Source organism: Rhamphochromis sp. 'chilingali', assembly GCF_963969265.1.
Source record: "Rhamphochromis sp. 'chilingali' genome assembly, chromosome: 1".
Lineage (NCBI taxonomy): Eukaryota > Metazoa > Chordata > Actinopteri > Cichliformes > Cichlidae > Rhamphochromis > Rhamphochromis sp. 'chilingali'.
Genome location: NC_137929.1, coordinates 20,107,949 through 20,133,852, shown reverse-complemented (window position 1 = coordinate 20,133,852; position 25,904 = coordinate 20,107,949). Strand labels below are relative to the sequence as shown.

General features: G+C 39.4%; 1 protein-coding gene across 6 annotated transcripts in view; it reads left to right on the top strand.

Moving 5' to 3' along the window:
• Window positions 1-25,904, top strand: part of sorcs2 (sortilin-related VPS10 domain containing receptor 2) — a 406,325-nt gene that overhangs the window by 78,098 nt on the left and 302,323 nt on the right. For 5 of the 6 annotated variants that reach the window (XM_080876806.1, XM_080876805.1, XM_080876804.1 and 2 more), the window contains exon 2: window positions 9,788-9,855. In XM_080876806.1, the coding sequence (XP_080732932.1) occupies window positions 9,788-9,855 (68 nt within the window). Of the gene's footprint in view, window positions 1-9,787; window positions 9,856-24,154; window positions 24,387-25,904 lie in introns of those variants that run through there. The other variant, XM_080876807.1, reaches the window with a different exon arrangement.

Below are 25,904 nucleotides of genomic sequence, written 5' to 3'. Positions count from 1 at the left end.
ATGCTCGCTTCACACCAATATTGTGGGATAAAACTGTGTTTGCTACATCATTTGCTCTTTTGGTTCTGAAAAGTCTGATTCAAACCCTAATAAAATGCAGTTTGGCAAGAAGAAGCTGCAATTGTGGGCATGTAACAGCTGCAGAAGGGAACAAAGTGAAGTCTGGAGAACAAACAGGGAAAAAAAACACAATTAATTTCTCCTACTTGTAGCTGTTAAGTGCTTTTGTATTTTAGCAGTTTGAGCAGATTTTGCAAAACTCTGTCTTCTTCTGTATTGATTTCTAAATGTTCTATAATTAATGTTGTTCGTTTACAAAATAAAAATAAAAATTGAAAAATATTTGGAAGAATTTGCTTGCAATAACAAATCCAAGAAATAAAATCCCAATCTAGTCCTGCTATAAATCAGTTATTTATTTATGTTAGATTGCATCTATGTTCCTATCATATACATTCAAACACACTCTAATGTACTTATTTACAGTACCAATCAGAACAATGGGCAAACACCATGTGACCAGAGTGATACTATTTTCAGTTGATAGAGCTAAATAGGTGAATAATATTAAAGTCTTTGCCATATGAGTTTGACAAACTGCCTGGCATAGAAAAGCTGTAATCATGTTTCAGAAACCATATTTTAAAGGCTATGTTTGACCGTTGTGTAATATTGCAGGCACTGGAATCAGATGGGATATTTTAGCAGCACAACTTTCAAACTCTCTTGCACTGCGCAGCTGCTGGACATTTACTCAAAGGATACCGAAAGAGCATGATGCTATTGTACACAAACACCTACTTGTGACGCTGCAGTCTGAATCTAAATACAGAAATAAAGAAAGGACCTTTTCCATGCTGGATCAGATTAGAGAAAACAGAAGACATAAAAGGTGTTAATACTTATTTGGTAGTTAGTAAGGATGGGAATTGATAAAAAAAAAAACAACCTAATACCTAAATAGTATTAGCAGCATAAAGCAGTTGTTTCTGTCCATGAGTCTGTGCTGCACTTCATCTCATCCTTTTGTACAGTAAAAAAAAATGAAAGTAATCCATATCTATGCTACCGACTGTGCCACTATTTTCATTTTCCTGCACCCAAACTGAAATCAGCTGTGGTGGAAGCAATGGGCGAGCAGACTAACGGTTCCAAGGAGTTGAACTACTGGGAATTTAGGAATTTTCTACAAGAACCGGTTCTCTATTCCCATCCTTAGTAGTTAGTAAAAGCCTGAGAACATGTCCAGCTTCTTGTTTCTTTGCTTGCCTTAGAGATTGACAGTACACAGCTAGATGAGGCCAGTTGGTTTTACCTTTCAGGACAGGGGCTGACTACCTAGAGACAAGTTAAGCTAGGTTCTTGGTCCCAATCACATCGTCCCCAGTAACTTGCTCAAATTGTTGAACAGATTTTAGGGCCAGAAAGCTCATCTCAGTCCCTCAGCTTCATCACTTACTGTCACCATTAGAGCCCTCAGACAACCAATGACAGTGTCCTATTTTATTTCTAATGCCCCTTTAGCCTTTTTTCCCTGTGCTACCCATTGTGAGTCTGTTCCCTTTCTCTCCATCTTGTTGTTCTCTGACTCTAAACCTTGTCTTTTCTTGCTTCATGTGATGCCCTTTTTCCTACTTACCCATTCTCAACAGTTTTCCCTTTTCAGCTCTTTTCTTTGTCTTTTGGTTTTGTGCCATTTTCTTTTATCTTCCCTTCACCCACTATATCCTATACTTCTCTTATCGTTTCTTCTCCCACCCCTGCTACTTTCTGTCTCAGTCCCAAAGGCCTTGGGCTCCCAACAGTGGATTATCACACATCTAAGGAACTGGGCTCACTCTGTGCTGTTAGCTCCAATTAGTTGTGGGATAGCACAGTCAGTAAGTCTTTTAGGTTCTTAACTGGCAACATTATTTTCACAATTCCATGTGCAGAAATATTTATTTGAATGGACAAATAATTGTTGTTTGGGAATATATTTTTAAAATGTGTCTTGATGATACCCTCTTGAGATTGCAGTGGAATTACAGTAATATGTGTTACCAAAGATAGCCACTATTGTGCGTACACCCCATAATTTAAGAGAATTGGGGCAGGATGCGCACGTGCATTTGTGTGAACATCGCCAACCCTAAACTGTTCCAGTCTCTTCCTTGGATAACAGGCTGCCAATTTGATCAGCGCCCAATTATAGCAATTGTTCAAATATGGAAGAGGAGGAGGCTTAAAAAGAAGAAGAAAACTGCAGAGACTTAAGCAAGACTAGAGATCAAAAAGGGAAGATGGAAACCACAAAAAATAGACATCAAAGAGAAGAAAATGCCAAATGATGGGTGAACAGGTAGAGAGAGAAAGTAAAGTGATAAAAAGATTTTGATTCCAAAAGATATATACAAATGACTCTCAGATCCAACATGAAGCAAATCAAGGACAAGTTTGACTGAATTTGCTATTATTTTACAGAGACAAAACCCTAATCGTTGGTAGTAAGATTCAGGAAACGTGGTCTCTGAAAGAAAAGAAAACTGAGAGAAACTAGTAGGTTTTTTAGAAGTGTCACTTTGAGTGCATTTTGAAACTCTATAGATGGTGAATTAAAAAAAAACCAAAAGTACTGCAGCTGCTTCCTGTATTAGCAAATGCATCTGTATAAGTCCACAACTAAAATCAAGTGACAAAGTAAATGCCATGCCCTTTTCATTTTGCAGTGTCCAGAATATTTCTGTTAAACTGGAGCTCTCTGTAAAGTTTTCTTCTCTGCTTCAGTAGATGCTTTTCTTAAAATGCCTTTTTCACATTTTAATAGTAGAGGTGGTCCATTATTGTGATTTCTGAAACATGACCAATAATTATAAAGGAGTTGAAGAATAAGAGACAATTTCACAAACCTTTTTAACCATTCAAAACATTTCACATAGCGTATGTAGAGGAGACGAGAATAACAACATCAAATTAGTTGCACGACTGTCTCCCACAGTTCATCTGGCCTCCAGATGCGCTCCCACTCCACCTGAGTGGGCCAAGTTGTTAGAGTAAAATCAGCAAAAGTCTTTTGTGTGGACAGAGCACAAGGAAAGCAGAAGCAAAGGTCCATGTAATTGCCCTCCCCTCTTCTCCTCCACCTGAGCCGATTAATGGATGGAGGCAATCTCAGACTACTTTTAAAATGGTAACGAGTGAGGGGGGCACTGGCTGGCCTCAGATAAAAAGTGTCTGAGGTCTAAGTCAAAAACAGTTTCTGCCTGATGTACCCACTCACTCCTATTAGTTCTGCTGAATATCAAGGAAGGGGCTAATGGGCAAGTGTTTGGATGAATGAAGCACTTTATCCTATAGAAGAGCATGTTGGAGAGGATATGGTAAAGCCAATGAAATGTCCTACTTAAATTTTGACCCGAGTGTAAAAGTAGGTTGTCAAACTGACTTTCACTTATAGGGTATTTTCCCCGAAATTACCAACAGAGTAATAGAACTATCCAGAGTTATAAGGACACTCACATTCTTTGTCTCTGTTATTATGGCAGAGAGGCTGGCAACACTTTGCCAGTATATAGAAGTGCATCTCAGAACATCTGAGTGATTAGCTAGATGACAGTCGACTACAAAGGCCTGAGTCTGTGAATTTATTTCCCAAATTTGTTTGGGAAATGCCAGGATATTGTTGTTAAGCTACAATGTTATTTGCTAGTGCTGATGAAGCACAGAACGACAATGTTATGTGTCAACTGCCACAGTAGAATTAATCTCTTGTTAATATACAAGTCTAAGCTTATTAAGTCACAGTCTAGCTGGCATATGTCCTGTATTGGATAAATTAGGGATTAGGATTTGGGCTAAGATTAGGGTTTTCTTTGACAGGGTATTATAATGAGCTAGTCCAGTCCTGATTGACCTGTGCTTGAACATTGGGTCCAGATGCTTTGGAAGACTAGTGGGGAATCATTTCATCTCTCTAACATTCGCCTTGAATGTTATTCAGAATCATCCAAAAATTAGGAAAATCTAAAGTGTGCAACTATAATTTCCTGCTTCAGACGTCCCTGTAACTCTGTCATAATGATTAGGTCATCCTGTTTGATTCTCCACTTTACTAATAACCTCAATGAAATTTAAGTGAAGTTAACATATTATGCGTATGTGTGTGTGTGTGTGTGTGTGGGGGGGGGGGGGGGGGGGGGGGGGGGTTTAAAATATGAGTTCCTCCCTTTTATTCCAGACTGTGATGAATTGTTTATGCGTGTGGTCCGTTTCTGGAAAATGTGAAGCGCCCCGAAGGGATGAGGTGGGGAGGGGGGTGTCGCACACTTAGAGGGAGCACTTGTATTTCACTGTTTTCACTTTAAAAATGAATGAGTGCATTCTTTCTCCTGAGCTCCAGAGTCTGTCTTTCTTTATTTCCCCTCAGTACTTTTTTGCCTTAAACATTTTCTCCCACTTTGTCCTCAATAGCTGATTGATAACACTCTACTGTCACATAGTGATGGGAATGTCGCATGGACAAACAGCAGCTGTCAAGCTGGAGTTCACGGTCAGCTCGGCTATGAGCTTGACTCTCAATGGGGGCTCTTGTAGCTCTTGTTTTGCATGGAGTCATCCCGGGGTCTTGACCACCCTGTTGACTTTTTCCCAATAAAGGCTATTATCTCATTGTCTGCTAGCTTACAAACAAAAAACCACACAAACTGTCTGTAGTGGATCACTGTAGTTCTGGTATTACAAAATGGTTACGAGAGTGGAATGCTTCTTTCAGTAGGTTGCAGAGGTCACCCCAAACTTCCTTGGAATTAATTATGGAATTAAGTTGAGGATGCAGAGGCACGTTTCTGTCATTACTCATGAAGAAAATAGGCTCCCAGCTCATTTTAGCTTGACGTGTTTTATAGTACTTGTTGATTCTTACAATGATTCTGTGATTTATTTGAATAGAATTACAACTGGCAGCCATTGTGCTGTATTTTCTAAAAAGACGAGGATTTTTTTTCATACTGCTCTGGTTGGATTCTTAGCCCTTGCCAATTTTGCCCTTTAGTCCAATGCGCTGTATCTGCCAAGTGTAGTCATAGTCAACATACTGCTCCATACACTAGAGGCAATACAAGCATCTGGCTCCTGTGTTGTTCTGCAGTTTTGTCAATGTGGCTAGCTACGCTACTGCCAAATAAACGCTCTCCCTGCCTCCTGCCAGTAGTGATTTATAGCCAAATACATCCTTGCCCTGTCCACTTCATCCCCAAAGAAAAATCATTTTCCAATTGAACAGAATGTGGGCCTTGAGGACTGACACTACAGGGGGATCAAGAAACGGAATATTTTGTTGGCACGGCCATGTGGATGAATGATGAAAACCTAAGACTAACAGGTCTGATGTTAAGATGTTTTTCTTTTCACTTCTCCTTTTCATGCACATGACAGTGGATGGAATTGATGTGTGCCACTCTTAGAAAGCTATAATTATAGATGTATAATGTAGACAGGGCTTACTCAGAAGCCGCAGGCAAAATGTATTTTGTGTGTGAGCAAGAATCCAAAAGGCTGTAGAGGTATGCATTTTCATGAGGATCTGCTTTTCCAACTTAGCTCTGGGAGATGATGTCTGTTCTGCATGTATTGACAGAATACGCTGCAACGCTTGGCTGAACCACGAAACCAATTCGCTGTGCTTTTATGTATTGTTAAGCTGTTCTGCTGTATCTCCAGTATTGCAAATCAATATAGTGATAGTGACATGATAAGAGACGATATAAAATAAAGCAGAGGTAAAAGTACCTTTTTGTATGGTGCCCACAAACGTGCCTGCTGCATCTTAGGATGTGTATCCATGACAACTTAGATTCTGGGCCGAGCTTTCAGCTTGATTCTCAGCAATCTAATGAACAATATAAAAAAGTTAATCAATATTACAATAAAAACAAAGGCTTGAGCCGGAGGCTTGAACGTGAATGATTAAAAAAAAAGCAAGAATGGCTTGGGGAGCAAAAGTACTAAGTGTACTGCACGATAGATCTAATCCTTGTGTCAAGGGATTATCTGCCTGCATAGTAAGAGTGTGAAGCTTTGCACCAGTGTCTCATTAGGACAAGGACAGCTGTGCAGAGGCGGACAGCCTGTTTCCAGAGACACCGCTTGAGTCACAGTAGGCCAACGAGCAATTGGAGAACACTTGCTATATGCTGTGTGACTCAGAGGGCCACACGAATGCTCAGTCAGATATGGATGCTGATCCCTCATCAGGAAAGAAAGTTTTTGTGAAAGTCAGAAAGCAGCTTGGGCGTTGACACCGAAGCTGCTACCAGGGTTGTTATCAGTCCCAGGAAGCAGCCTGCAGCTCAAGGAGATGTCCTCTGTTCCAGTTTTCTGGAATCCATCAACATCTTTGGAAGCCAAGCCCCACTGGGGTTGAGACTCGTGAGTTTGGGTTGCTTTGAGCCAAGCACCTCAAGATTCCACTGAGAGGCTTTGATGGCAGTCTGCATTGTGGAAATTGGTGTAGAACAGTCAAAGCTTCTGTTTCTCCCCAGCTGTGGAGCTCCACAGCTAAACCAACCAACGAAAAGTCTTTCAAGACACAGTTAAACACCTGCCATGCCTCAGAGGAAGGACTTTTAAAATTTTCAGTGTTTCTTTTTTATTAACCATAGCCTAAATGCTAGAGGTTCCTGACACAAGAGGGCATTATGAAAGCTCTGGGCATTACTTTATGCTAGAGGGTATTTTATGAGGCTAAATGTTCTGACAGGGATGAAAATATATTTGATAAAATGGTTGGCCTGCAGCCAAGCATCTTATTAAGTCAGCCAAGCAAGACAGTACTGCTTTCATCCTATCTGACTAAGAAATCAACCAGACGCTTGCCTCCTGTACTTGCTTCATTTTTTAGAGGCCACCCAGTCTTTTCAGTCATTGTTTTTTAAAAATTCAAGGACCTTCAACCTGAAAATAAAACCCAAAATTATGTATGGTCACCACAGAAAATATGGTGATACAGACTGTGCTTTCTTTCTACATTAAGATGTATCAGGAAAGTCTGTCGTACAGTTTGCAGCTTGATTCTCTGAGAGCAGCCACATTCACGAATTGCTGTTGGCAGCTGACTGTGGGTTGGACCCCTTGGCCAATCAAGTCCCCTCTGCCTAAGGACACGCTTGGGATTTTCACTTGCTCCTCGAAATGTAAGCCAGCCTGTCAATCACAACTCCAGGCCCTCCTGTGATCCCTGACCCACTGGTACTCTTGCCATGGCAACACAAATCCCAGTAGACTTTGATGTCAAGAACAGGAGTTCTAAAAAATATGAAAGACAAGCATCTCTGATCCAGTGCAGACACACACAGATTATGCCCTGGATCAAAATGTCTTGGCCATATGAGTAATATATTAATTTATATTATATATATTATATATATATTAATCTTTTTTTTTATTTTATGAGAAATATCAGAACCATAGTATAACTGTCCCCTAAGCCCAAAATAAATCTATATTTAACTTAAAATAAACATTTCATCTTCAAATCATCCCTCCCAAAAATCTGCTTAAGCTAATTCATACGTGCACGAAGGAGGGGAGGAGAAAAGCTTTGTATTTGCTCTCTTTGGAAGCAAAGTGGCAAGCAATGCTATTATTTGTTCAGGGTAATAGTTTCTCCAAGCAGCTTCAAGCAGAACTCAGCATAAAAATCAGCAGCAGTGCAGATGGAGTTCCCCTGCGGTTGCATATGCTTGAAATAAGGAATATGAGAGATTAGTTTCAATAGTGGCCACTCATTTGTCACATTTATGCAGTTGTATTGACTGACCAGCGGTGCTTTCAAATATAAGTATGGATTAAAAACATTCCCTCAAAGAGTGTTTGAGCCTCAATACAAAAGTGACAAAAAACAAGGGAGAAAATTACACACGATATAATTTGGGATGGGAATTATTACGAATTTAGCAGTTCCAATACTGATGTCATTTATGGATTTGATTCCTTATCAATTCTCATCGGGTTCTCAGTTACTCTAAGTCACCACCACTAAGCAGCATATCAAAGGCATTAGATTCAGGTGACCCTGAGGTACAATAGGTGTAGGCTGCTGGAGCATTCGCATGAGTATTTTTTTCCAGTTACCTTTCTCACTCACTCTGTGTTAATAGACCTCTCTGCATTGAATCACACTTGTTATTAATCTCTCGCTCCCTTCCACAGCATGTCTTTTGTCCCGTCTTCCTTCTCTCACCCCAACCAGTCGTGGCAGATGGCTGCCCCTCCATGAGCCTGGTTCTGCTAAAAGTTTCTTCCTGTTAAAAGGAAGTTCCTTCCCACTGTCGCCAAAGTGCTTGCTCATATGGAGTAATGTGATTGTTGGGGTGTATTATTGTGAGGTCGCCTTGAGGTGACTGTTGTTGTGGTTTGGTGCTGTATAAATAGAATTGAATTGAATTACATTTATGCAAATGAATTGCATGCTGTGTGGTTAAATATTTGTATGTTGAAGGTCAGACGAGGGTGGTTCAGAGGGTTGGTTAGTTCATCTTGTAACCGGAAGGTTGCCGGTTCAATCCCCGGCTCTGTCTCTCTTGGTCATCGTGTCCTTGGGCAAGACACTTCACCTACCACCTACTGGAGATGGGCTGATGGTGCGATATGGCAGCCTCGCTTCTGTCAGTCTGCCCCAGGGCAGCTGTGGCTGCAACTGTAGCTGCCTCCACCAGTGTGAGAGTGAATGAATAGTGGAATCGTAAAGCACTTTGAGGGTCTCGAAAAGTGCTATATAAATGCAATCCATTACTATTATTTCCGCTCTTTGCTGTGGTCAGTATTGGGATCATTACTCAAAATGTAGGTAATGTATTGCACAAATTACACAGAAAACGTTTCTTAATAATAATGCAATACATTCCTCAATTGCTCTCAGGAGAAAGCAATTTGTTTTACACTTTACTCATTGCTTTACTTTTGCGTTTCTCCATAACATGATCATTGTCTCATAACTGCCATTTAACCACACAAATCTAAAGGCTAAAATTCCTAGTTACCCTGTTAGTGTATTAAATGCATTATTCTTATTTTGTTCATGTAGAAGTTACCCGTTGGGTCAAAGATATTGTGATGCCACTTGCCACAAACCTGCCACCTGCAGCCTGAAATACAACTGTGCCTCTCTCTCCCTCTCTCTCTGACAAGTTATAAATGAGTGTGAAGAAAAGTAAACTGATGCGATTAGAGGCCTGGTTCTGCATTGCTTTGATGTAAAAAAAATGATGTATGTCACTGGTGTCAGAATAATCCCACGTATAACCATGCAATCAAAACCATGTGTAACCACAGTCTGCATGAAGGTATGGACATTATCATTCAGGAAACAAAGACTGCAGGTGAAAGCACTGCTAAGGTCGGCCACACTGCTAGCTAATGCTAACTAATGTGATACGGGGTGTGGTTGCTGTTTGCAGTGTTATAGCTTGTGGAAAGTGATCTATATTGATTATAGATGAGTGTAATTAATAGTTTCAAATAGCTTTAACCTAATCTGTTTGATTATGCTCAGATCAGATTTTTTCCCCTTTAAACAGCTAGTTTATTAGTCACGACGAACATTACTAGTACAAAAAACTAGAATCACTAAGTCCACCTTAGTGACTTGAAGTAGTGCAGATAAAGCCTCGCCTTGTCATCATGTTGAGGTTTTGGGCAGCTGCTTGTAAGTCTAATCGCAGCTACCTAAAACTTAGCTCTAATTTCACTAACTAAAAAGTTCTCTAAATAACTGTCTAAATGTCTCTCTCTCCACCATGTGTTTTTGCAGGTCATCCTTATCCTAACCAAGTACTACCACGCTGACTCCACCAAGGTCCTGGAAAGCTCACTGTGGCGGTAAGCTGATCGTTTAGACACCATGTGTGCTCTTGCTGGATGTCTTTATGTCATGTCTGGCCCCACTGTCGTGCAGACCTTTCATCAGCAAATCGCTTCCCTTGAACAGGAAGGTCAGCACTGGTCTAGTTATCTCTCCGCTGTGCCTCTTCAAGGAGACAAGGGTGAGACAAGGGTGAAACAGAGCGCTAGGGCGGACAAAACATCAGCAGGCAGCTACAACTAAAGTGGTAGACCGGAGAGTGGCGCTGTGAGGCCAGAGCGGGCATCTGTTTGGGCAGATAGCATATCAGCATGGCACAGGGCAGGATGGCTGGCAACAGCAGTGCCAGGGAAAGGGGTCAAGTCTGGCTGGCACTGCTTCCTCTATTTAGCAAAGCACTTGCTCACCAAAAACCCTTCTCACTTCTCTCACATTTGAACAGTGGAAAATACAATGTATCCATTCCACACCACTTGACAACAAGTACATCTTGTTTGCAAACATATATTCCCATAGAATATTAACCTTCAACTAAATTTACTTCCTCTCCCACAGCTTTCTGAGTGCTGAAATGGAACTGAGCCTGACCTTGTAGATAATGGGGTAGAGGGACTTAATTATATTCAAATTTCCTAATAAAAACTTAGAACACAGACAAAATATTAGCTAAAATTAGACATCTAGAAGATATTCATATAGAGCAAAATGTGTCTGATGATTGTACTTAATTCATGCCATTCACCTCACCGAGGACTCCATGACTTCAAAGCTTCAGCCTCTCATTAGCTCTGACTGTTTGTCCCCCTGGAGGACTGATATGAATAATGTACATATTTTTCCCCTTCCCCTGTTGATGATTTAATTGTTGCACTGTATGAATAATGCTGGGGACTCTCTACTGGACAGCTCATTCAAGAAAGAAAAAATCCTCCAAATCACTGCCAGTTTAGATCCAGTTCACACTGAATTTAGAGAGAGGAGAAGCTGGCCTCCTGCCTGCTGCCATCACTGTCCAAAAACAGGAATTTCCATGAAATTAGCAGTATCCATACAGCTATCTGACCGTGTCTTGTTAGGCATTATCTGTGGGGTGTAACTCAAATCCTTTGTAGCTGTTAGTTTGGGATGGTGCATAGACAACCACATTTCTACGGCCTATAGGCTTTGAAGTCCCAAGGCTGTAGGATCAAATGAGAAAGATGGGGGAGGATGAATGGGTTTGCCGTCTTACCCTGTCAGGTGGTGTTCATCTAGAAGCCAGGTTTCACACGGGGGTAAAGTTAACAACAGTGAGAGGAGAAAAGAATTTCCAGGACAGATGAGTTAATGAACTGAGGTCGTATTATCGCCTGAGTAGGCTTTTCTTGTGACTATAAGCAAAATATACTGGTACCTAGTGGAACACTTTCACTTAATATTTATGACTGACCCAACAATCTTGGATACAAATTAGTCAGTATGATTCATGTATACTCTTAAAAAAAGGACCAAAGTTAGCATTAAGATTCTGCTGTATTTACTAGTAACAGTGATTAATTGTCCTATGATGGCCTTGAATGCTTGACCCCGACACTTCACACACTTACCGTTTTCATGTAGGAATAACTGTTTGACTGTCAGAAAAAGCAGTTTAACAAAATGACCTAAACTCAAGCGCTGCTTACTGACTTTTTGAGACGCTTTTAATTGGATTTGGGGGACAGCTGACAAAAATCAAGAATGACATCCACATTCAATCCTGTTGCACAGAAAGGCAGACATTTTAATTATGGAGATGTCTGGTGTGATGGAACTTGAAGTCAAGTCTTTGATCCACGAAAGTGGTTTGACAGTGGACACAAAGCTAGATTTGTGCCCATTGTATTCAACTTGCTACTGTTTTTGTTACTGATCGGTTAATTTTAGTCACCAAAACTACTTGGTTAGGTGTATATCAGAGTGACAAGGCATTGTGTGACAGACCTGGGACTTGTTCTCCAGGTAAACAAAGTGATGTATAAGATGCCTGAATTGCTATATTGCTACATAATGACAGTAAAGAGCCTTGAATCTTGAATTGAAAACATATGTTCAAATGTTTCTGTGAGACTAGCCTGGTACACTGAATGCTAAAGATCATACGTGAGTAACCGTGACTTACCAAAACAAAGGCATAAACATGTCGTGATGTGGTTACCTTGGAGAAAACATGGGAAAGGCCTCTAAGCCATTGGCTAACTGCACACATTGAGCTGCCTTGCAGTTTTTCTCTAACAGTCAAGACTGTTTTCTTTTAATCAAACAGATAAACAAGTGGTAATCTTGTAGTTTAACAAAAATCCTTATTTTTCTTTGTCTTATTCCTTATATTTATCTTTATATTTATATGTTGTTTTTTACACTGGATGTCCTTCCTGTTGTAACCCTAAAAGAATTTGTGTTTCTTCCCAGGACTCACCCATGGATTGTTGCTCATAAGGCAAATGTGGAAACCACAACACTTTGGAGTCAGGCGCAAATCAAAACGTTTAGTGCGTTAATTTCAAGATATGAACATGAATTAAATAGCTAGCTACTGGAAGCACCGATGACCCTATATAATGTAAAAAAAATTCTACTCCATCACTCAGCTTTTAATATTTTTCAGTCCTGGTCTCTAAAGCGTTTGACAATGGCGGACAGTGTAGAGAATGCAAGGCAATACATAAACCCACGATATATTCCCACTCAGTCTTGCTCAAGGACACCAAAACAGGATATGTAAGGTCTTCTACCATGTATTATTTATTTATTTATTCATTTATTTATTTTTTACATCAGGTAGAGCTTCAGAGCAAACAGAAAGAAAGGCGCTTGGAGATTAGGCAAAGATGTGAGGATTTTGCCAGTGCATTACCAAACAACGTGACGACTGCAGGCTGACAGAACTCATCTTTAGACTCTGTGTTGCTCTGAGTGGAGCCATGAAAAACTCAGTAAACCTTTTTGATCCTCACACTGAAGGAGCAGATGTGCACTTCACTTTTTTGGCTTTGAATACTCCGTGCAAGTGTTTCTTATTTTTAGATGATACGTAGAACTTCACATGTTGGGCAGAGTCTGTCCTCTGTTTGCGATCTGGTGGCGAGTATGTGTTACAATGTGATATTTTGGTCAGATTATGAGTGAATTCATGTTTATACAAAAACAAATAAAAGGAGGATACATACTACAATTGCTCTTGTTGCACACTGGTTCAAACACTGGCTGTTTAAAGCTTCACCTCTTAGAGCTACTGCTTATGGGACTGCAGCTCACACTAGTCAAATGCAAGCATTTTACCCTCAGTTTTGCTTTAAAATATATTTAGCCCCAACTAAACTTTTACTACTTTATTTCTTAAAATAAATATTTAATTGCACTTTAAAAACCCATGTTGATCACATTTTCACTTTCTCATCCATTACTCTAAAATGATCTAACCCAGGATACCAATATGTAATCCATGTCCTCCTATGCTCATCACACACTCCCATAAACACGGTTTTGGTGTTAGAGTGGAGGGGGTATTTATAATTCATGCCATCTTCACACATCTTTTGAAGAGGCGAAGAGGGCTGGTAGCCATCGTGCTGGGGGGCTTCACTGTTTCATTATGGATGAATAGATCGTCTGACAGCCTGGCACTTCTATGTACAGTACATCAAGCACACCATGGTTTCACAAACACAACTGCTGACAGCATGTGCATCATGTACTGCTCAGTTGTCAGATATGCACAACTGTCTTATCAACTATAACCACAGAGCCAGTTTTAATAGATGATGTTCAATTTTAAAATTAATAAATAAATATGGAAAACATCAGTTCAGCCAAAATTAAATTTTTTTGTGTAATATTATAGATGTGTATGGATTTCTTTGTTTCTCTTTTTATTCATTTTCACTTCTAAGAGTATATTATAATGTATGTGGTTTCCAGTACTCTTTAAAGAAAAGTAAGAGGAGCTAATAAACAACCTTATAGTAAACTACCTTACTAACCTTTGCAAATGATCAGTTAGCTGTTTTACAGTTAGTGTTACAAAAATTTTTAAGATAAAAGACAAATGGAGATTAGCCTATAATTAGCTTCACAGCTACAGTGATGGCTTTTTAAGTAATAGTTTAATTACTGACACCTTGAAGGCCTGTGATAGATAATGGTGATAGATTCATCATGAAGGTAAGATAAAAGATAAGATTAAAACATTAACAAATTTTATTTGTAATGAAATTCATGATGTCATTACAAGGTATGGTTAAACACAACCCTGACTCTTTGTCAGCTTGGCTACAGAGCTGGAAAGAATGGGGATGTCTAGGACAGAGGGCGATGGATTCTTTGACCACATTTTAACACAATATCGGGGAGTGAAAAGGAAATAGAAGAATGCATGAGGAATGCAGACGGAGTGTATTGCTGCCAGTTCTTAAGAACAAGAGTGATGTGCAGTGGTGTTGTAAGTAAAAGAGGGATAACAATGATGAGCCATATGATGAAGCTATGAGAAAGCAAGGTTAAGAAGAGTAGTGACAGTCAGTGAGCAGCATTATAGCTTCATGCACTACAGAACAATACAGATGCAATGTTTTTGGTTTAAGACTGTTGATGGAGACACCTAGAGGACAGCAACACTGTCTTGAGGTGTGCGGTAGCAATGATTCAAGGTGGGAGTGCAATTACACCTCTGAGCTGCTTCCTGCTTGCAGTGGTGATTGGCAGATAAACAGATGAGGTCAGGCTGAAGTCTCTGTGGACTATGAGGTTCATAGATGACATTGTGAATTGTAGCGAGGTGGCAGCGCTGAAGATATTAAGATTTCCACTAGGAGTGAACATGATGGAGAGGATTATAAAAGAGTATATCAGAAGGACAGCTCAGGGTGACCAGTTTAGAGACAAAGTTAGTGAAGCAAATTATGGACTTCTATAAATTTAAACAGCTACCTTGTGACTAACAGTAATGTCAAGATGGGCTGAAGCCATCTTTTTTATACACTCCGTCAATGCCCTGGAATAAGCAGGGAAAGTCTTGCAAGAATTGGAAATCCTACAGGTGCTGAAGCATCTGCTCGTATTGTTGGATATGCAAGCAGGTGGTTTTAAAGTTGTGGCTGATCAAAGCAGTGAACAGTAACATAGAGAGGCAAGTAGAGAGTACAGAGGCAGTGAAACCAGCGATAAATCCATACAGCTAATTGTGTATCTGCTTTAATTTGACTCAGTGTTTTGAAGTTGTTGCTTTGAAGCTTTTTTAGTCCAGGGGTAGCATCACAGCTCTAGCTCACTTCCCACTTTGATGCCTCCTTAATCAGTTTGTTTCAGAAGCGGAGTGTGTGTGTGTGTGTGTGTGTGTGTGTGTGCAACCTTACACACACACACAGTCATTCCACCATTACAAATGTGTTGATGATTAGCTCTCCCTGGGGTCCAGATCACATTTCCCCAAACTAAACCATGAGAGAGCCACAAAGTAGAAACACACGCTTTTGGGCTTAATCAAGACAGCGTGTTTCATTTCCCTTGTCCTTCTCTTTCCTTCTTTAACTCATCCTCCCCTCACTTCAACTTTATTTATTTTAGATTAATTCAGAACATTTTATTTCTTTCCCTTCTGTCTCTTTGTTCTCTCTGTGTTTCTGCCTCCGTCCAGATGGTCAGGGGTGGTGTAAATACTTAATCGAGGCTAGAGCATCGTCTTCCCTTCATCCCTACACACTTCACCTCCACCACCTCATCACCTCCCTCTTTCATGAATATTTCACAGCCTGGAGAGAAAGACAAAGAGAGGGAGAGAAGGAAAAAGACAGAGGTCTGCTGGTTACTTAAGATGGTAAGCAGGCAGTCTGTTCTCTAAACACAAGTGGTTCGGACCAGAAAACAGCTCTCTGGGGTCTTACCAATGTCCTGAGAGGATCTAGATCTGTATAAAACTTATTGAAACATTAAGATAAACAAAGAAATCTTAAACCATACTAAAGATTTAGAAACATTCTGATTAAATTACTTGATGAAAGAGTGTAAAGAAGGTATGGCATGACATAGAAAAGCCATCTCTATAGGACGAGACTCGACTCCCATCTGCATCTAAAGGACAAAGGTCACTTTTTCGAGGATGCCAATGTCCACATTTTGGACAGAGAAGACAGATGGTTTGAAAGAGGAGTGAAAGAAGGCATCTATGTCCACTGTGAACAATCATCTTTGAACAGAAGTGGTGGCTTACGACACCAACTGTCTGCCATCTAAAATCAAGTTTTGAGATCCCTTCCCAGACGCTTTAACTCAGTTCTTGGGTCATTTGACCTTAGTAGATCACATGATAGCGTGGGGATAGTCTTAATAAAAATATTAAATGCGACTCTTGCTGTACTGTTGGAATTTGCACCACTGAAACAGGCTGAACCAATTAAAGCAATTATTTGGAAGATTTTTGAAACCCAAACACAAAATACACTCATGACAGCAGCTAGCAATGTGGGATAGGAAAGCAATGAGAAAGTGAGCACTGATTGCACTGTGTTCTGTTTTTATTCAGCACATAATCATTTCTGCAACATTTCACAAGTGCAACACTTACAAATGAATCTCACTGAAATACTCTGAGAATGGATAGACAGTATATTCTAGGAACGCATTCTTGTTTTACACATACTCATGTGTGACCCCCTCATTCATTCGACCTGTAATTTTTTTTATGCTCTTCTGATATGAAACCAAAACACAAGCCATTACCAAAAGGCACCAATCACTGCTAACTTTCTTCTCCAAAGTTAGCAGTGATTTTCCCCTAAAAAGTGAACATATAAGCATTTGTTTTGCTTATGAAACATCATCAGACAAATTATAATTGTAAGAGTAAGTAATATTAAGCACTTTAAACAAAAGGTCATACTCTTTCTACCATTTATTGAAATTTGTTGGTAATAAGCAACAAATACACTGTAAAATAACATTTAAAGTTTGGGGTGCGATGCTTACAAAACAAGCAGAATATGGATGCGGGGCTTAGTAGATGGAGATGGATGTAAAGGATGGTGGAGGAAACCTCACTATCTGATTGGTCCTGCAACGTGGCCATGTATAGCACATTATACCATACAGTCTTTGTTAATGGGAAATAAATAAATATACATCATGCAGTTTTTCCACCTTTCACCCACCAAACTCCCCATCAAAGAAGGGCTTAATGACTGACTCTTTTTTTTGTGGGAAATCATTCAATTCAATTCAATTTTATATATACAGCGCCAAATAACAACAACAGTCACCTTTAAGGTGCTTTATATTATAAGTGGATTAACACTTTGAGAAAAAACAATAATGCATAGAGAGAAAAACCCACCAATCATATGACCCCCTATAAGCAAGCACTTTGGCGATAGTGGGAAGGAAAAACTTCCTTTTAACAGGAAGAAACCTCCAGCAGAACCAGGCTCAGGGAGGGGCGGGGCCATCTGCTTCGACCAGTTGAGGTGAGAGAAGGAAGATAGAATTAAAGACATGCTGTGGAAGAGAGACAGAGATTAATAACAAGTATGATTCAAAGCAGAGAGGTCTACATCATGATACAGTTTTATCAGTTTTATTATGTTTATGTAAGATCTGAGTTTCCTAGCCCTGCAAGATGTCACCTGACATTAAAAAATGAAATATAATTGCAGAATGTAAAACTTTTAACAAGACATGGATTTCAAAGTTGGTTTTGTTGTTGTTGTTTTTTTTACTGATATCAGAGGTAAATGTGATTAGTTGGGGAGAGCACATTGTTCTGTTTATAAACTTTAATTTTAACCACCATTATGTGACTAAACATGCAGAGTAAAACAAAAACTTAACTGAGCCAAAGTAAATGTGCACATGTGAACTATTGCTAGCAAAGCTGCGTAAGCAACAAGGATTTCTTAGCAAGCATTACACATCCAGGGATGGAGCAGTCATCCCAGCTTTGTGATTTCCCCAAAAATCACAATAACAAGTAAACTTTTCTCAAAGTGTTAATTCACTTTTTCAAGTAAAAAAAAAAAGAGGATTCTTTTCACTGAATACAAAAAACACTACAAATGGAGTAATTAAACAACAATAACATTAGCAATAGCACTTTGTATAAAGTTGAAAGTCTATGACGTTTTGCAGAAACATGCAATTTTTTGTTCACAAATGGTTTTTGGAATTTTGATTAATTAGTTTTTTTTAACTATGTCTGTTTTGTTTTTCATTGTCTGATTGTAACATCTACTCTAATAAGTAGCACTTAATGAAGAAATAAAAATACTACTGAGCAGAACTGATTTTAATTTATTGGTGCAGTGCCAACACTTTCAGTTTCTCATGTGGCCCTTTGGGAAAATTAACTGCCCACGCCTCTATTACATGTATGTTATGCACGTTTCCACATGTTTTTGGCATATGTATGGGTAGCAGTCAGATCATTTTCACACTGCTGCAGCTGAGCAGGGCCATGAGCCCAACCATCTGGAAAACGTTTCCCATTTCCTCAAACATTCTTCCTGCAATGAATACATGTCCACAACTGCACACAGCTGGAAGAGAGCAGGAGAGAGGGAAAATGTGAGAGTTCATAGCCAGAGAGTTCAAGGCTGTCATACAATCATTCTTTCTTTGTCACCGCTATCTGCCTTCCATTTGTTATCTTTCTGCTAAAAGGACACTCTGAATTCTGGACCACGTACGGTAGAATAATGCACATCAAACCTGTTTAACCTTTTGCATTTGGTGCTCAAAATATAGATAGCTTTGTCTACTTTTTATTCTCTTTATGAAGTAACTGTCCTATCTTTTTAATGTACCCGTCTTGGTTCGGACATTAGAGGGGAAAAAAGTATTCAGTCACTTAAAACGCAAATCCAGGGGCTGCTGTTAAAGAAAAGTACATGCAAGCAGGGTGTCATGCACGCAAGGCTTTATCCTCACAAGCAAGGCGTGTCGGGGTAAAGCCAAAGTTTCAGTTGAAAAATATTTTATTTTGCATGATCAGCAGGGTGTGGAGAAGTTAGCTGGAAATTATCTGGAAGTACACACTCTTGTTTAAACATGTAGACACACAAACAAAGTCTAAGATGTATACAGCAGAAAACAGAAACTGAGCCTTTAGTTTGTACCTGGAGCAGGTTTGCTCTCTCAGCTGACGACAGACACAGTGACACCGCAATGAAAAACAATCACACAGCCTACAAGTTTGGTATTTTTCCCCACCAAAACTGCTTCTGGAATGAAATGACAGGTGTGTGTGTGAATGTGTGTGATAATGGCTGGTGGTTTGCTCTAATCTAATAAAAGCAGTTGATGTACTTGGATGGGTTTTGATTGTGTAACTATAAAGCTGAAACTGCCCATTTGGCCAATGGTAGTCAGTGCTAAGTAGCTTTGAGTGTTGTAAACCAACACCTTGTACCATAATTACTGTACAATACAAGGGTGCGTGAATGATTTGGTTAAGTGGGAATGAAGGTGAAGAAAGTTGGGACTTTAGAGGAAGGACTGTGGTCTTGAATGTTTCATTTATTATGGACAATCCAGATTTCCTGTTGAAACAGCACTGTTCTACTTTTATTGGCATAAAAAGACAACATAAGGTCCAAAATAATATTTCCTATTGAAGCTCAAAAAATGGTTCAAGGAACATGTTTTTGCTTACAAGCTACTTTAAACAAGTGTGTGTCATTCTATGCACTTTAACTGTTTACTCAGTTATGAAACACGTGACTGACAGGGGTATTCGCTAGGATTGCTGCAAGCTGTGAAATAAGACTGTCATCATAAAGGTTTTCATGTTTTAGTACCTTTTTTTAGAAGAGTTGTGTCAGAACAAGGATTCATCTAAAAGCTGCAGGACAGTCACTCTCCAGGACTGGAGTTGGACACCCCTGCCCTAATACATCAAGTAGTCCATTTGTAGCCAAATTAGACGATACTAAAGGCATTGTAAGAGAGACTTGGTACTCAAAAAGTCTTCTTCTTATTCCAGCTGCTCCATTTAGGGGTCACCACAGCAAGTGGTCTGCCTTTTCCTCACCCTATCACCAGTCCTCTTCTGTCACACAAACTCTCTACTTGTCCTGCTTCACTACATGGACCTCTTCTGAGGTCTTCCTGTTATCCTCCTGCCTGTCAGCTCCCTCTTCAACCTTATCTCTCTAACTTTGTTTCCAAACCGCTCACCATGAGCTGTCCCTCTGATATACTCATTGTCCGTTCTGGTCAGTCCCTGTGAAAATCTTAATATCTTTAAGGTTCTCACTGACAAACGTCAGTGAGTTACTCCACCTCTGTCTTTTTGTCAGCAAACCATACATCATGGCAGGTCTCAGTACCATCTTGTAAATGTCCTTTTCACTCCTGCTGGTATCCTTCTCTCACAATTCACCCCTGATGTTCACCTCAATCCACTCCACCCTGCCTGCACTCCTCTCTTGTGCACTCTCCATAGTTTTGGATGTTTTAACCCAAGTATTTAAACTCATCTACCTTCACTAGCTCTACTCACTCCATGTTCACCTTTCCACATGCTTCCCTCTCATTGACAAACTTACTGACTTCATTTCTCTTCTCCAGTGCATATCTCCACCTCTCAGAGTGTTCATTTAATACCTGCTTCAAGCCTGTCCTTTTAGCTTAGCAATTAGGAGTTAATCAAATTGTTTTAATACCAACAGGAATGCTCGGTAAAACAACAGCCTATTCTCAGTACCAGAGCATCCAATACTGCTGGTGCAACAGTGCTGTCAGCATCTCAGAGAGACACACAAGATGGCTTTTATTATTGTTGTGATACACCAGGTTATGGCAACAGCAGGCTCTACCTCAGAACCTCTTAAATATAGAGATGGTTATTGAGGACATTTAAATACACTAGCTAGCTAAAAAAGTCAGTTTTCAACATGCAGGGTTATAACTGTACAGAGACATATTGTAACCCATACCCCGATCTTTTCCTAATTTGAATCAATAAGTTTAACTTAGCTGTTTTAGGTTTCTAAACCAAAGACAAAAAATAAAAATGAAATTAAAGTCAGCAAAACAAAACACAGTACAAAACAAAAGCTTCCAACCTGGCCGAGAAACTTAAGCTAGCACCCTCCTAAGCCTTATCTTAATACTGACTTCAGGTTTGGGGTTTGTTTTAAGAGAAGTTGTAAATTTTCACTATAACCACAACATACTCTAAGTAATAAATAAAGTAATAAATAATCAGTATTAATATCCTTTTGTCCTAATTATTTTCTCTGGAATCATAAGAGCATCAATTTATGTACAGAAGGCAGTGGACCCTGGGCACCTGTAACAAATCTCTAAAGCTGAAGCTGAGAACAAAGAAGAGAAGTTGAAGACTGTGTCCTCACAAAGCCTGACATTCCACAGGAGGTGGAATTCTTTCACCAGGCACACACACACACACACACACACACACACTGTCACACCAGAGTGGGCGAACTCTTTTATCTGAATAGCCTTGGCATTCCCCATCTCTCCATCATCAGTAGCAGTTTAGTGGTCACACAGAGCTCTTCATAAAGTTTATTTATGACCTGGCCATCATCAGAACAATGAGCCTTTCAATAACAAGGCACGGATAATTACCATAAAACAATGGACATTACTGCCTTAATGATGTTGTTAAGATATGCGCACTGCAACCATTGTATGAGCTTCTGATGTGAAGTTGCGGGCCTGACCGAGGATGCAGGCAGGAGGGTTAGGCACTTTTTCTAAGCATGCATGATGAAGTGAAATGTTGAATGGTGGTTCTGTGAAGTATGAGAAGAGTGCTGAGTCAAGAAATTACATAACATCTTCAGAGGGCACCTGATTTATTCAAATAAAGGAAGTGTTTCAAGTGTTTGATTCTGTTCATCTGGACGTAGCGTTTTCAGTGAGAGAAACATTTCATCACTCATCCAAGTGACTTCTTCAGTCTCAGCTGACTGCAGGTTTCGCCAATCTTATAAACAGTACATTTGCATAATGACTGAAACCAGCTCACTGAAGGAACAATGAGCTGGGAGGTCAGTTCCTTGATCATCAATATGCAAATTCTCATGACCATTGATCAACAACCACTGATCAAAGCTTTTTCTGTTCCAACCATCCACGCGCTTCCGCTTGTCCATTTCAGAGCTATTTGCTAACTAGCGAACAAGTTGCTAAACTAACAGCTGCTGGAACTTATAGCTGGCCGGTTATCAGCTGACTAAGGTACTCACCTGTGAAAACCAATGATGGCTGAGGAAGTTAAGGAAATTAAAAAGTCGCTTGACTTCCTTCAAATTGCTTGACAGTGACAAAGAGGAATATAAAATGGATGTTGTGGCCAACAGCTTAAAATAATTCTTTCTTGTTGTTGACCAAATTTAGCAAGAAAAATCACTGATCCTGGGCTAACAGAGGGAAATCTGGATACTTTGATAGGTAGAAATGTTTTCTCTGTGTTCCGTGTGGCTATGAATGAAAAGGAAATTTTCAAATCTGATAATAAGAAATCTTAAAATTGTAATGATATTTGTATGTCTATGCTTAAAAAAGGTCACTTAGGGCATTAAAAAAAACCTTTACAAACATTTTTAATCTATTATTTCAAGCCTATGTATTTCCTGACAAAATGAAAACAGTAAAAATTATACCACAGCTCAAATCTGGCAACAGACACCACTTTACAAACTACAAGCATGTTTCTTTAATACTTTAGTTTTCAAAAACCCTTGAAAACCTGTTTTGCAAAAGTATGCCAGTAAGTAAAGGATTGACTCTAAATCACTATTATCATTATTAGACTCAATAGATTACATCACAAACTCAATAGATAAAAACAAACAACAACAACAAAAAGAAAATGTGGTAGACTGTTTGATCCAATAGATCATTATGTATTAATTAAAAAAAAAATGAAAATAACATCAACTCGACATACGTGTTAACAGTATTAAAACTGACACTGTGTAATATTTTCTGCTCTGCTGAGACATATACTGGAAGAGATGACTACACAAATGAATAGTTGAATTGAAATTGAAAATTTGGCTTAATAAAAACAAATTATCATTAAAATTGAACAAAACGAATGTTATATGAAAATAGCAAATTAAATTCACATGGAAACAATGTTTAAAAATGTATTTATTTATTCATGTTTTGAGGTAAAAACATGGAGTTGTAAGAATATGATAATATTGTTATTGTTGTCCATGTTTATATTTATAAGTAAGCTGGATAAGTAATACATGATGACTTATGGACCAGGGGTGGGATTAAATAAGTGTGACTCCTTTTTACATATGGAGACTAAATCAGCAAAGCTGGTGCTAGAATCTCGGGTATTTTTGCTTTATTCTTGTATCCTTTTCGTACAAGCTTTAGTACAAATAAAGAAAAATAAAGCTTGTGTTGTTTTTTAGTTCATTGTTTTGATTTAGTCACCACAGCACTGCTTGCATCACTGCAGGGCAACCTGCATGTGGGGAATAAAGCCTTGATTGATTGACTGATTGCCATAGCTTGTATAAAAGTTCTACAAAAACTATCAATTTGGTATTAACTGCAGATGAGAACAACCAGCAACTTACTCACTAGTGTCGAGACTTCAGTTCATAATTGTTAGTCTGCCGGCCTATCATCCACTCATGGTTCTTGCACTTGCTACAATCAGCTGATTTCAGGAGGAAAATAGTGTGACATACTTCAGCTGGATATGGACATTACTTTTATTTCTATGGCACAAAAAGGACTAGAGTGTGAAAGTAAAGTGAAAACGACATCCAGGCAGAAACAACGATATTAAGCTTCTAGCACAGTGGTTCCCAACTTTTTTTGCTGGGCCCACGTTTGTTTTACAAGAAAAATGCCCCCCCCCCCGCACAAATACATCCTCCAACCACGAACACCCATATTTTGTTTTCAAACTCCATTGCGATTTCTTTCACACACGGAGGGTTTTTTAAAACTCAGTTTTTGCGTGTACGTGTGGATGAGGAATACGGAGGGGGAACAAATTGTGGCAGGATCAGCCTGATGTTATTTGTATCCCACGGTAACTTTACTGTATAAAGAGCTAACATCTCCAAAATGTCAGGAGTAGTTAGTCATTACAACAAGTGTTTGTGAACTAAAAATCAAGAATGTGGGATGCTGTTTGTCCGTGATTTGGAGAGCCCAGCGCGTGCTCCCTATGCAGGGGAAACTAATTCTGTTGCGCAGATACCTGCCGTGGCACCTGTGCAGGTGGAGCCAAAGGGAAGATATGCTTCATCATATTTTCTAGTCTTTGGCTTGGAAGGGAGTTGGTTTGGAACCATATTTGGCTTTCGTGGGGGAGCCCTGTCAAAAACCTGTCCATTATGCTAGCAGTGTCCAAGCACTCTTTTTTCTTTTTTCCACACTTTGCGAACCTCTGTTCTAGCGCAACCCTGTGTGGCTCATTGCACACATCTGCACAAACAGCATGCTAACGCTAAGCTAGCCAAGGACCCAGAATGATGCTACAGCTGAGTGAATCCTGATCCCAGCCCAGCATTCAGACCCTGAACTTCAACAGGTAACAAATTAACTTCTACCTTTTCTTCACCCTGAAGTCTCTCTGTGTGGGCTTTGTGCTCCTACTTAAATGCTAAGAAAGTGCGTGTATGTGTGCGATATGGATTTGTGTTGGTGTGTGGGACTGTAGCATATAGGGTTATATTGCGAGATGGTAATTATGAGACAATGCTTTTCAGCCCATCTTCCACAGAAATGCAAAAGTAATATAACGAGGAGTAAAACAAACAGCTTTGCTCTTCTTCTGGGTGTAATTAAGTAACATACTGAATTGGTTTTACGGACAGTGTTCTGTGTGTAATATGTGTAATGTATTAATTGTTTTGTAATAATGTCCCCAACATTGATTACAACTAAGAGGCAAAATATCAGATTAAAATACCAGCATGCAATTAATGGTGGTGAGTCTCAAAGTGGATCCAATGAGAACCCGATAAGAATTCATGTGATGTTGAAAATGGACTAAGAATTACAAAATTATAATCAATTCTAATCCCTAGCTAGATGTCGGCTCGTTTTCCTTTTCAACTTCATAATTAAAAACTTAAAATCTGCAATAACAGTTTTGTTTTGGGTTTTTTGGCTAATTGGAGGTAGCAAAATAAAGTTTATTTGTTCTGTAGTTTAATTCAGGTTTTTTTTGTGAAAAATGTTTTGCTATTCAAAGTTACAACTTGCCATTGGATTCGAACTGTACAGAAGGTTTTTAAAATGTCTGTAAAGTTTTACAGCAAGTCAGCTCGGGCCCTTGGAACATGCTCTGAGGTTCTTGGAGCAGTAAATGTAGCTTCTGTTCCCGAAGACAGTTAGCATGCTGGGCATCTCTCTGTGAAAGTGCTTCAGGGGAAAAGCATTATTACGTAATCTGAGCCAACATTTGTCTGTGCCAAAGAGGTGGCATTTGGTTAGACAGTGCAGCTGTAAAACCTTCCCTAAACTCTGTGGATAGTTCTGATCCAGAGCTTCTGAGCAGGCGAAAGGATACAGGAATGTGTCCAAGCAAAGGGGGCTGATCCACTAAGTAATCTGGCAAGGGCCATAACAGTCACGTGTTCTTTTTAGGTAAAGACCTGCTGATGAGGGCCGGTTGAAGGTGGAGGACAGAGGGACAAAAGTTTCATTTACCCATGAACACTTTGAGGCAGTGGGCCTTCTATGTGAGATCCATAGCTGGCTTCAGAGATTAACAGATTGGCGGCCAATTTTACATTTGGCCAGGAACAGAGTGGAAGAGAGAGCAATCAGTGGAAACAAATGTGGGGTGTTACTATTGGTACAGAACTTTGTAAGGGCTGTTAGGGTGCTGAAATGACCAGCAGGATACTTTACGATGTGATGAATCTCATCATGCTTCATCAGTCTTATACTTGTTTTTTTATTCTGATTTTCTCTATGTGTCTCTTTGGATGTAATTAAGGTGTTTAGGTACATTTGAAATAAAAAGTGTAAAATTATCCCTTTTTGTTAATTTTAAAAGGCTTGGATCTCTTGGATCCTTTTTCTGTTCCCTTTTCCCACC